Genomic DNA, 13977 nt, shown 5'->3' with positions numbered 1-13977 from the left:
TTTAGTTATTGGTTTAAATTTGTAAATCTCGTCATATTCCGTGCATCCTGGAATTGACCTTCAACCTCGGGAGACAAGATTTTGCTATGGATAGTGGATAGGAAGGAATTTTTGCCGACCGAGGAGAGGAGAATATTAGGAATCCCTGGTTTATTTAAGTTACTGATGCAAATGTGTAAAAATCGGCATATTCCTGGCATCCTGATATTGACCTCCAAGCTCGGGTAACAAGATTTTGCCATGGATAGTAGACCGGAAGGAATTTTTGCCGACCAACGGGAGGAGGATACTTACTCCTTAGGAACCCCGTAATACTAGATGTCCCCGCCCTCCCCTCTTTATCCCGCCATAAATCCACTCCCGCCAAAATATCCACTCCACGCGCTCAAGCCTTTGCCTCTTCTCCCCAATCCCGCTCTTCTTTTTTTCGATTCCTGCACGGAGGGAAGGGTTGGAGGAGCACAGAGAGGGGTGGGGCACCTTGCACAGTCAAGTGCACGGTGGAAAGGGGACGAGAATATATTTGCGGAGGCGGGAAGCGAGCGAGAAATTTATTTTTTTCACGCTCAACTCCCTTTATGATGAAGCGCTGTATGCAAACAATTTGTTTTTCCTGTTCTTTCTCCTTCCCTCACTTAAAACCCCTTCCTCTCTCTCTTTCTCTCCCTCTCTCTCCCGAAACCTAGTCCTTCCACTTTTCATTTTTCATCTCTCGGCTTGTTTTTTTTTCGTCCTCCCACGTTGGAATTATGGGAGACGTGATTCCACGTCGGGCGAGCGTAAAAAGGTGCCCCATTTAACACTCGTGCTAAGAGAGCGGCTTTTGACCGGGTGCCCGTGCTCTCACACCACGCACACGCAAACAAACAATCACGCACGAATGAGAAGCACGAGCAAACACGTCTTTGCACACACACACATGTAAGCGGATGCGGACTTTACCCCTTCTCTTGTTTAGTTTCAATGAGTGGTTCGCATTAAGTCGAGACCTCATGCTTTTTTGCCGCTCCTGTCCTGGTGACTCTCGACTTTAATTCAAGTTAGATAAAAACTTTTTTTTAGATAAAACCTCTTTTGAAGCATCGGCCATTTCTAAGGAAGGGGTAAAACCTAAACACTCCCGATGAGCGAAGAAAGCATTACGCTTGATCATCTGCACCTTGAATATCGAATTATATTGCATGATTAATTAACGTAATGTTTACGGCATAAAATTGAATTTTTGATAAAGGAGTTAACGGACGCACTTGAAAGAAATGTTTGCAACAAAAATTGTTTTTGTTGTTATTAGCACACAGAATTTAATTGCAGCATTTACCAGCAGATGCATATGTTACGTACTGTTCTTTTTTTATTTTTCCGTTCAAACCGTGCATTAAAATTGATAGAACCTAGAGCTATCATTCATAATGATATCGTTCTATTTTATTTTAAGATTAGTTTTCACTAAAAATTATTTCAAGCCTCAATTTGGTCACTTTATCTTCCTTTTCACCACTTGATATTTCCTCAGGCGAGCGTGAAACGATGTAGGGAGAAGAGGTTTCATGAGTTTCGAAGACTTATTCCCGCCAGCAATATATTAATTATATTCCCCTTTTTTATGATTTAATTGTTATTCTAATTACCATGCTAAGGCAATTTCATCATTCTTATTTTTCATTACAACTTTTCGATGAGCATCCTTGGGTTATTATACCGACATAAACAATGATCTACCTTCGTTATTTAAGTGTACACTTTTGTCGGAAAGTCCCGTAGTTGCCGCAACACGGCATATCTTTAATTTTTCTCGTCCTCATTATTTTTCCGAGTGAATTAGGGGGACGCGTGACAGAGGGCAATGTTGCTTCAAAGAACTCTCGGTCCAGCGGAGGAGAAAGAGTTATGAGCGGTCTCAGCGCTCCCCCTACGTTGTGTCAACGCTTTCAGGAGGGAGGGATTTTTGGGTCGTGCGTTATGTGCTGAAATTTTGTTTTCCACTCTCCGGCATCGTACCCATCTCTTCCATATCGCTATTCTGGGGCAGTCGTGAGCGAAAGGGTAACGGGAGAGTTGTTATAGTGTTTTATTTCCAACTGCCGCTGGCGCAGCTCTCCTTTAAATCCTTTGTCCTTGGCCACCTTTGAATCGCCCCCGATGCGGAAACGCACTGAGCGCAGTGACCCCTGACCTGGATTCCGCAAGCGAGTGCAGCGATCATACATAACATACATACCTCCTTGCGAGGGTAGGCGTAGCTTCAAACTGAGGAAGCACTCAATCTGTAGGCTTCCGTGGATGGAATTTTGGTGAAGTGTTCTTTTGGAATTCATAACGCGTTTCATCTGAATTTCGTAACAACTTATTCCACCCATATAATACAACAATATAAACCATCCCTCTGTTATTTCCTTTTGATGAAAATTATTAAGCTCTGAAATTCATAAGTGGCTCTGGCCAACTTCTCATGATATTGGACAATGTTTTCCATACCTATTTTTATCTATATACAGAAGCGGATACAGAAAAACTCAAGGAGGGGCGCCAAAGATACCTTAAGCTACCTTAACTTTTTTCGTAATAAAAAATAATCAAGTGACATGCAAAGTTTAAGCAAGTTTTAATGAAAGTGATTACGCACAAATACAAGATTATGCCATCTAATGATATAAAAAAAGTTACAATTGTGGTTCTGTAATGTTTGGCTATACGGGCGGGATGTTATAACCACAGATGATATTTTTATATTTCAGCCGAGGGTATAATATAAGGATTAGTTTTGCGGTAACATTTAATTATTTGATTCTTCATTAAAAAAAGATTCAGAGCGAAGGTTGATTATGGATTTTTATCACTCTGTTTAACGATAGTAGGAATTCGGAATAGGAAGAACAATTGAGTGAAGCGAATCATTGCTGTGTTAATGGAGCAAGTGGATTTTTTGTGCATAAAACTCGTAATACCATAATGTACGGATGGATAAGAAAACAAGGCGTTTGTGCGCTGGTAGAAAAAGTGTAAGTTGCATGAAGTGTCCCCGCATTCCACTTACTAGGTACTTACCAGTAATATTTTCCAGTGTATGTTCCTATCAGTTTATTCGATGCAAGTTTTTCGATGTCTGTAAATATTTATTTCCTTCGACAGATTGCCATCCGATTTTGAAGTTAATTCTCTGCGCGCATTAATGAGAGGACGCCTAGAAAAGGAAAGAGAAGAGAGCGAATTATCTTTTAGTCATCGGTTATGTTAGGCTATTTCGATCACGAAGTTATCGAGATCAAACTAACCTTTTTTGAATAATGCAGAGCTGATAAAAGTGCTGAAGTTAGGTTATCAAATAGTGATAGTTTGGATTTGGAAAACTCAGGATCCAGAAGTGATCCATTGATTGGAAGCCGAAAGTTAAGTAAGCTATCAGCGATAATAACTTCGAGAAAATCCTCAGAAGAAGTAACAGCTGTTCAAATTAATTTTCAGTTCCTACTTTAACTTTCTGCTCGGATGAGATAAGGTTTTGTTTTCTGACCTTAGATCAGATATATTCATTAATGCTACGAGCAACGTGTATTTGAATAATTATTTACGATCAGGATGGTCTCTTTTCCACAATAATGTGTCGGATCAAGTTTTGTTTGATGCATTATAATTTTCATATGCTCTCAACTATTTCCATCAATGCATGATAAATACAGTAAAGACGTTACACTTTCCTTACTATTAACTAATTAATATTAATACTAATTCACTAACCTTAAGTATGAGTTAATACTTTCCTGGCGAACAGAATATTTGAACTTTTCTCGGGTTAACTCGCGGGTAAGACACTCTAAGAGCGTTGACGTTTCGGGTTTCGTCTCGTCACCCATACCATAGAGTAAGTATAGACTTACTCTATGCCCATACTCAAAGCTGCTGAGAATGGGTAGCCTTGAGAATGGGTGACGAGAAGGAACCAGAAACGTCGGAGCCCTTAGAATTTCTTACCCGCGGGGAAACCCGAGAAAACTTTATTTTTTTCAGTAATGTTGTTTTCACAGTTTGCATTTTCTAAAATCTGATGTCTGTTTTGATAAAATTTGATGGGGCTATTTTGATCTCTCGATCTTCGTTCAGGGCTCTGCACCATGTCATTAAACCTCTCTACGAGTATTTCTCATTTGGCAAAAAGTTCAAAGTTATAGAAGTAATGATGAATATCATGAATGAAGGGAGCGTGCGGTGATGTCAGTTGGCTCACTCTCGCTTTGTTATTTAATATTTTCGTGCTTGGAAATCCAAATATCTAAATTGTGCCAGCAATTTTTTTTAAAGTCTCTTTAGCAAAACTCCTAAGCAATTTTGAAGTTGACAGTGATAATGTTATGAGGAGCACAAGGAAAAAAAAACAATAACAGGTTAAAAATTTCCTGCAGTATATACATTTTATGGGATATTTTCCTTCCTTGCAAGTATAACAGCATCCCTGACGATGGTCTCATTCTCCCCGACAGCCCCGTTCGCTGTTCTCTCCTTGGGCGGTGGTGAAAGAGCAGCAAGGGCATTGCTTCGAGATGAGCACCCTGCTCGTCTCCTACCTCGTGGGCGCCGGCTTCGAGGCGTACGTCGTCTATGGCTATGCAACTTTCGAAGTGTGCAGCAACAATCAGTCGAGAACATCATGCCCCATGCTCGCACCTAAGGAAGAGGTGAGTACCCCGACGACGGGCTTACCAGGTGCTGGGGATATTCCCAGTCGTACTACATAGAAATTTGCCTGCAATGCCATTTCCAAAAGAATTCTCGACCCTTACTCCGCAGGGCCATTCAGAAGTTTCTATCCAAAACTCCAAGCGGTATTTTAGGATGATATGTGATGCATCTTTTAAAAAATCACAGGTCACACGAATAAGCAAGCATGCAAAAACCACCCAGATTTACAAACAAACACCGTTTTTAAATAGTTTTTCTTATTGCGAATTGTTTGGAATGTATAAAATAATTTTTGAAAACTAATTATTTAATATTTATACGTGAAAATTTGTATATTTTACATCCATAAAACATACATACTCCTTTACTTCGGCTATGTTTTAATGCTTGTCATCATGTTTTCCTTGCGCTTGACAAATTTAATTGCCAATATTAATTTATATTTAAAAATTTCTCGGAATTCCGTGGAAAAAAAATGTTTAAAAAAACCTGCATTTCCCGTGCTTCCTCCCTTATTAACCCCACTACCCCTTACTCCGATTTTTGCACATATCATCCTCCCCTCTTTTACTCTCCTCTCCATTCCGTTCTCTTCCACAGGTTTTCCCATCTCCTCCCCTTCCTCTCTTCCCTCACTTTCCCCACTCCCGTAAAAAAAGGTATAAATTGAGTGCACTTCAACCATTTGTACCTTGAAGATGACATGTAGTAACATTGAAACCTAGGTCGTAATAAATTTTATAATCGTGGAAAATTGCAGGTATTTATTTCAATACGCTTAAGTTCAATTCGACCTAGGATTGATTATAAAGGCCTGGTTACACGATAAATAAATTAACGCGTACGGGTAAATGTCAAAATGTATGAACGCGAGAATGAACGCCAGAATGCACCGTGTAACCGCCCAACTTGTGCGAATGCATGAACAGAAAATAGAACCTGTTCTAACTTGGTTCATGCATTCGTACATGTTCCGTTCCGGTCCACTGAAATCATTCACGCAAACGTACATTAACTTGTACGTGTTCGTGTACCGTGTAAACAGGCCTTAACGTCGTTTATTGCCCGGGAGAAAAACTAATTCCTATACCAATCCCTTCGGCAAAATATCCCTCTTTAATGCATGTCATCCACCCGGTGCTACTACAGCTTCCAACTGGGACCACCTTTCTTTTGCACACTTTTCGCCACCTTCCATTTACTCCCCTTTGAACGCAACATATGCGCGCATCCAGTGCATTATCGTAGGCAAGAGAGAGCTTTTTGTTCAGAGTGCGCATATCTCGATTTAAAATCTGCCCGTCCAATTTATCTTCCGGGAGGTTCACTCGCTTCGGAGGGGAGGGGGCAAAGTTTTCTGGGGCAAACTCACTCACTCTGCCACCCCTCCCACCTCCCCCCTCTCCCCCACCCCACCTCCTACTCCCCTCCCTCCCTTCACAAAAGCCTCGACCTCACCCCACATGCTCCCTCAACAGGTTGGAAATTGAAATAAGCCTCAGCAATTTTGAAAAGGGAATCTCCCTGCCCCCTACTCTCTCGACCAGCGGGGGGAAAAAGAGTGTTTCGAGTGAGTTTGTTTTCTTTTTTTTTAATGCAAGATGGGAGGAAGATATTTAGCCAGTGAAACGCGCTCAGGTTGGGGGAGGTGTACATATTTTTTTTCGAGTGGACTGACGTCTTCTTCATCATCCGGAAGTTTGAAAGATGAAGAGGCCAAGAAGGGATTTGAGGAAATTCGATGCTTGAGCGATGGGGGAATAAGAGGACAGGTGGGGATTTAACTTGATCGTACGGGAATGCTTCCTGTTCCGAAGATTTTTATTTTTTCATTTTTTTTTGCAGCCGATGAATCTGCGATGTATTCCTCACTGCGCATTGTGAAATGTTAGTAAGAAATTCCTTTAACTGATTTTATCATTCTAAAGAAAATATAAGTATGGAGATGATTAAGAGAGGTCTCCACGGTAATCGCATCAATTTATGACGGCCTGTTTACACGATACATTAACACGTACGAGTCAATGTCTGTTTGGATGAATGATTTTTGTAGGCTGGAACGGAACATGTATGAATTCATGAACCAAATTGGAATAGGTTCAATTTTCTGTAAGTGCATTCGCACAATTTTTTTGTGTTCATTCTCGCGTTCATACATCTAAACATTAACTCGCACAGGTTGATACACTTACTGTGTAAACAGGTCTGAAGAGCCTTTTTGTGAATTTTATTGGTTACATACACATAAACAAGTAGGGCATCCGTGGCAACAGTACTAAGGTTGATGGCACCATTTAAGGTCGCCATATAATTTGTAGTTATTATTATTATCATCTTTATTGGAGATAAACGGAGGCCAAATCGAGCGGGGGTGGAGTTAGGAGTTCAAACCCCTCGAAATGTTTGGTATATACGATCTTGGGTATAACCCTCCAAATGAACCTCCCAAAAGTCCATGCTCTCTCCCCGATGACCCTTCCGAAATGCATTCACCCTCCACATAAACCCCCGTTAGAATTTTCTGGGTATACGCTTGAAATAATACACCGCCTCCGGTAGGCTAACCAGGGATATAGGTTACCAATTTACCGATCACATTCCTCCATACTGACTCCAATATTAAATTTCTTCACTGTTCTAACTATTCTTCATCCTTTCCAATCGACCTGTTCTATTCCTCCCCATTTCCAAGCGCCCAAAATCCTTCCCTCGATTACGATTTTCAATACCTTCTCTTCCCTTTCTAATCACACACTATCCAATCGCTCCCTCTTATTTATTTATTGGCGATACCATCTACAATTTCGTCAATTAAATAAGTTGAAAAACGGTGGAATATTTTTAAACATTACCGATTTTAACAAACTGTTTCCTAATGCGTCGAAAAAACATTCTGATAAATGATAAATTACAGTGCATTATTTGGGGGATTAGAATGAAAAATGTAATTATACTCAATAAATGATGGAAATAGGAACTTAACCCGTTAACGCCTAGCGGTACCAAATGGTACCAGCTGGTAGTGCAGCGCTAAACGTAAATTTTTTGTCATTTATCTTAATTTATTAGGGGTTTTAAATTGATTAAAATATTTTCAATAACATTTTTCCGAAAATTTTGCAATGTTAAAGCTGTAATTAAAGCATTTGGAGCCGTTTGAAAATCAACTAGCCCAAAAAAACGGAATTTTTAGAGCAAGCATTTCGATTTTCTTTTCTTACGCCTCATTTTCTCTTAATACAAAATTCTTATTATGTAATTATGATTGTTATAACATGCATATCTGAGATATAGTATATTTTTTTGATGTGAGCCTAAATTTTGGGATGTTATGCAAAACATTTTGGTGGTACCATATGGTACCGCTAGGCGTTACTATTAGTGATAAAAGAATAAATTTTGCACCTAATGACTCAGAATTTCATTGACATTTAGATACATGATTACCACAAAAATCGAACAAACTTTTTAATCCAGGCGTTACCCGGTTAAGATTGTCGTTGCTCCGTTATTTGCAGCGATGAAGTACTTCGACTATATACGTTGATATATACACTCACTTATTAAGGCACTTTACCATAGAAAGTCGGTCCCAACAGCAACCAGAACCGCCTCCGTCCCTCTGTTTATGTATTCACTTGAGGAGCCTACTTACGACACAGTTGTTTCACATTGCGCATGCGCAGCACAACACATGAGGCGTGAGATACTTGTGTTCCATAGCAAATTCGACTCCGCATAAAAATTTTTGATGTGAAGACCAAAATTTAGCATAGAAATGCAGCTACTGTTTATACGATGTAAGAATAGAACCAATTTAGTTCTTAATATAACTTTTAGAATTTTAAAACTCCTGAATACGAAAAATTACCGCTTCGTCCTACATTAATATCATCCAACGTTGACATGCTTTATACGATCTTCCCCTCTTAAAAGACTTGACTGACCTTAATTGATTTTCAGTTTCAATGTATGCGACCAGGATTGCAAAGCAAATATCTCAAATTGAATAATCTTCCATCCCTCTCCCTTGGACTTAATATTGTAAAGTCAGACGAAATGACTTTATTTTATTGCGAATCACAAATTCATTTTCACAAAGGCTCACGTGATTTATTGAAGAAAAAACCGGTACCGTTACGTAAGATACCGATCGGGATTTATTCTGTGGACATCACTATTTCTTTCTGGCCATGTTTTCAAATTTCTCACTTTGAAAGAAAGAAATAAAAATAAATTATTAATCCCAAATTGGAATTACTAAAAATGTGCAAAATGATTAGTAATATTCAGCAGCAAGTTAAAACAATGAAATTCGTTCTAATTTCTATTGCAAATAACTGTTATTCTTCTCTTTCAAAAGAAATAAATTTCCTATCTATTGATATTTGGATGAATTCAGATCGTAAGAATCAATCTATTTTCTGATACTTCTTCAGTGAAGTTGTAACCATGCTATCAACGCCAGTGGCGAAGCCAGTAATTTCGTTCGGGGGGGTCCAAAACCAGGGAAACGTTTTGAAAACCGGGCACTAAGTAATGGGTTTTAAACTAATTTGAACACTTTTCATATTCAAAAAAGCATAATTTGCTAAATATCCATTTTGTAAATTCCTGATTTTTCCATATTTTGTTTTCTCTTATGATGGACAATAATTGTGTTTTTATATTTCGGGGGGGTCCGGACCCCCCGGACCCCTCCCCTGGCTACGCCACTGATCAGCGCGAAAGGTACACTTGTTTAATTTATGATGAACATGGATGAAATGACTATTTTACGTATTAAATACAACAAATATAATGAAAACGGTTCGAAAGTATTGTAAAACTGGAGTACTCCATTGAGAAAAACGTCACTATTGCAGATATTGATTTTAAATGCTCAACGCTCACTAAGTTCACTTAATTCCCACTTTGACAACTCTTCTTTCCAAACCCCGCCTCGTCCCTTTACTTATTTTTTCTTCGTTAATTTTCCTGCTCCACTCGTGAATATCCCGTTCGACTATTCAAACTACTGCTTTCTGTTTTCCTTATCCATTCCCTCCGGGTGGAGCCCATATGGTAGGTGCACTTGCATTATATCTTGACAATGTCGATCGAGGTTTAAAATCGGTTTTATCACAAAATGCAACTGTGCAATTCCCTCAGAACAGGTTCTTTTTTCATTCGATGTATTAATCGTCTTATTGACTTACAATCTGTGTATATATTCACACAGTTCGGCTCACCACGTCTTATTTTTTCATTTACATTTCTCCATCTCCTTCATTTACTACTACTTCCCTGCTCTTTTAATACCATTTTCTTCCTGTGTTAGCTAATTTTAGAGTTTACTCCTCAGCGTTCTATGGTCGAACACCCTATAAATTATAAGAAAAACAAAATCATCTTAATTACCTACCTTAAACTTCAGATTTGTCCATGATCTGGCATAATATATAGGAACATCGCAGACTGGGTGGCATTTAGTTAGCACCTCCAAGACAATAACAAACCGATGAAGAATTCGATTTCAAAGAAAAGTCGTTGGTAACTTTTCATGTGGAAGATTTCTTCCTCATTTAGGTTTTATAAATGTCACGTACAATATTTTTACCCGCACCCACAATTTCATATACTGATTTGATTGTTTTTGTTTCCATAGTCGTTGTTTTAATGCTGCCGCACATGTAATGTATGCGATTTGAAATGATTTGTTGCGGTTTCGCGAGCATGGGTATGTCTATATAGTGAGAATTTTTTAAATAAGCGATATATCCGTGGTGTAAGTGGTATGCGACTGGATATATGGCGAAATTTTGTATTGTGCTAAAAGATGGACTTTGAGGGAGGGAGCTGAGAATAGTGCCCGGATGATGGTACTGCCAGTGGGAGCTGAGATCATAGTCGTTATTATCTGAGTGGATGTCTTTCGGATCTCGGCCTGATTGTTCAGACGGCAATGCAAATCTTCTATTTCTTGTAGTTTCTGCATCAGATTTTGCAAGAACTGTAGATTTTATCCAGCGAAATTATTCAACTTCCACGGGAGCATGATTATTGGGATGAAAGAGGAGCAACATACATATACTATCTAAGTAGTGACAAAAAGCCCGAGCCAATACGGTATTCATGAAAAAAAACCTGCTTTGCTCCAAGAGCATTGAATGGAGACAAACATTTAGGGAATAAATAAATGTGCGCATTGTAACCCTCACATCCGGTAAAACCTTACTGGGAGAAGACCTGTGGAGAGGAATCTTGTGTCCACACGATATCTTCAATTTTAAACAAGACACCCGCAACAAATAATTCCTGCCGCCTTCACACTACACAACGCATTTCACAGCACGATACCTGAGCCCACAGTGATCGAGGCCTAGAACTTTTTCAAATACCCTCGAAATTGTTAAGCTATCGATGTCGTGTGAAATTTTGACAATGTTTTCATTTTTACCGTGTATAAAGAATTGTTCCTAAATTCACTGTAATACGCCTGAGCCTAAATTCACGGTAATTCACCATAATACGAGTAAGCTTCAATTATTATATGCGAGTGGAGATGAATGGGAAAAGAGCGGTGGACACCAAGTAAAACGAGCCAGAAAGTACTCGATATTCAGTTAAGATATCTCGGGTTTATCCTCAATGTACATACTACTGAAGCCAGGAACCAACGTTTTAACCGTCCTCGGAAACTTTATTGTACCCTGAAAAGGATTGCAGGGCCTCGTTTCTATAATGTGAATGGTGGGAATCCCGAGAAACATTCCTATAATCCATACGCTAAGAAAACCTAAAAGCCATCTTAGAACCCGAAATGGTGTTTCAGGGTGGGAATTGTCGCAGGAGGTCGAATTTATACCAGTTATTTAAGTGAGTGGAAAATTAATTGGTTGACGGAGGTATTTTGACGGGGGAGGCAAAAATGATATACATAGAAGAGCTGAATGAGAAAATGATTGAAAATATAAGAAAAGTTGGCGTGTTAAATAACGCTGAGAAAGCTTCAATAAAGTTTCAAGCCTCCAAAATTTCGTCATGTTGACGTTAAAACATCGAAAATGATTTTTTTTAACCAACAAGACCTTAATATTCGTCGAATTTCAACTGTCACGATTAAAGAAAGAATTGTTCCTATCCTGAAGTAAAGTCCTTACCAAATATCTCTCTATGCGACTGCACGTAGGTATGCTTTTTGCGGGGAAGTATTAAGTAGAGTGAAACGAGACGCCCTTTTTGAAGTGATAGTTAAAACTTGCGATTGTGGCACTAGTCGTATTCAGTTATTACATGCGTGTGGAGATGGATGGGGAAAGAGGGATGGACGCCGAGCACAATGAGTCAGAAAGTACTCGATATTCAGATAAAATTTCTCGGGTTTACCCACAAGATACTATTAAAGTCAGGAATATAGTCGTATTTGTAGTAGGCGAGAGACTGCTTAGGTTATTTGCGCGGTAGGAAGAGTTGGAAAGAAACGATGGAAAAAATCTGGCGTCGGCATTAGCGAGCTCTCAGCGGAAGGTGTCATGGGGACAACGGCTTAACGTTCCGACGGACGAAATAGAGCACTTGAAGTGCCCTCCACACGAAAGTCAAGCAGTGATGGGGAAACATCTGAAAATTCTCTGCCACCGCCAGGATTTGAACCCGAGCCCACGCGGTTTGCAGCAAACCCTATCCCAGATAGTTGCTCTTGCTTCCTTCGTAAACGTTTTTTAAATCGTACCCCATTCTTTGTTTTTTGATTAAATCAATGGTCAGTAACGGACATCGGAAAAGATATCTTGGTAACGAGGAGTAATATGTGTTGAGTGTTGGTGCCCAAAATTTACCCATAGATTTGCGTGGAATGGAAGCACTGTCCATCGGCTGAGGCAGGAGGGATTGCCGTGAGCTCTTGTTCCATCCACGTCCGTCCGCACATATCGATCTCATCGAGTGTTGCACTGCTTCGCGGGGCTCCTAGTCGGTTAGTTCCGCGGCGTCCCAACATCTCCGACTGAAGACGCGGAGGCCGACGAGTTGCGCCAGTTTGCCCACGGAGTTGATGGTGCACTGTGCACCATTGACATTCTTTGGGAACTGATGCAACTCTTTGCAGGAGGCGTGGTGGTTTAGTTGGCAGAGTGCTCAGCAACCGATCGAGAGGTTTGTGGTTCAAATCCCGGGTGATGCCTTCATATACATATAAGCCGAACCGAAAATGCCCTCGAAGTGCGCTAACCAGGAAAAGGAACAGAGAATTTTTGAAATCTATATACGCCGGGTGAGCTCTATACTCGACCAACCGGCCTCCAGGCTGAATCACTGCGTGAGTGAAAACTATATAATGGGAATCTCCAAATCAAAATAAATGAAGAATGAAGAACATTCGCAAAAATGGACGAATTGTGGAACCTGAGTAGCTTATAGGAATACCCAGTGGAAGAGTTGGGACGGTGAGTGATTCTAAGGGAAATTCGTCGTCTAGTCTTGAGGTTATTCGTCAAGGAAGGGTAGACGCTGTCTACGTATTGGCACTGGCGCTTTTTTGGTTACTATCTTAGCAATGAAAGCTTGTGAGTTTCAACTCAAGCAGGTGTTCACATTTGGCTAGTTATTTCATTATTGGTCGTTTTCTCTGCATTTTCCTTCATTTATTAATACTAATTTGTGGTATCCGGTCAAATATCGCTTTTTCGGCCGATTTATTTCGTAATTGGCGGTTTGCTTTATAGCGCTTGTGCTCGATCAGTGGGTTTTGGGTCTCATAGACGGACAGTAACTCAATATCTTGTGCTTGTCTAATCCATTGTTCTTAACCAAAAAAAACCATCCGAAAAGTGTTCCGCTTTTCCTCTGATTTCTGGAAAATAATCAATCTCTGGGTTATCATAGCATAGAGGTTTCATTCATATGAGGGTGAGAATCCAAGTCCATGTTACTGTTGTACCGAAGTACCCACCCGGATGGCCATCTCCTGAATGAATGATGAATGCTTTGGTTTCAATTGTTATCCTTTCTCTTTTTTCTTTACAATTCATGGTAATAATGTATTTTTTGTGGTTAATTAGAGTTAAGTTTGTGTGAAGGGTTTCCAGCACATTTTGGGTATCAGGGGAGGTTGGTAGATCCAGAGGTGGGTCAGAAGTTCATTGAGTAGGCACTCATTTTAAGCTGGATTAAAAAGGGGTAATTTTCAGATTTTTTATTATGTACCAGTTGCATTCGAAATGAGGAGCTCCGATAACCTCCCGTAATGTTTCCTTCTCTGTCGTCTGGGTCCATTTTAGGTGCGTTGGTTGCGGCGGCAACAGAACGCACTTTGCTTACTTT

The 13977-nt window shown here is 39.9% G+C and overlaps 1 protein-coding gene across 1 annotated transcript in view; it reads left to right on the top strand.

The window, feature by feature from the left end:
* The window catches only part of LOC124167907 (dynein regulatory complex subunit 7), a 306013-nt gene that overhangs the window by 213430 nt on the left and 78606 nt on the right, over window positions 1-13977 (top strand). Inside the window, exon 4 of the mRNA XM_046545975.1 lies at window positions 4476-4670. Within this exon, the coding sequence (XP_046401931.1) occupies window positions 4476-4670 (195 nt within the window). The remainder of the gene's footprint in view (window positions 1-4475; window positions 4671-13977) is intronic.

This window comes from Ischnura elegans, chromosome 11 (assembly GCF_921293095.1).
Source record: "Ischnura elegans chromosome 11, ioIscEleg1.1, whole genome shotgun sequence".
Classification (NCBI taxonomy): Eukaryota; Metazoa; Arthropoda; class Insecta; order Odonata; family Coenagrionidae; genus Ischnura; species Ischnura elegans.
This window is presented reverse-complemented; position numbering and strand designations above follow the sequence as displayed.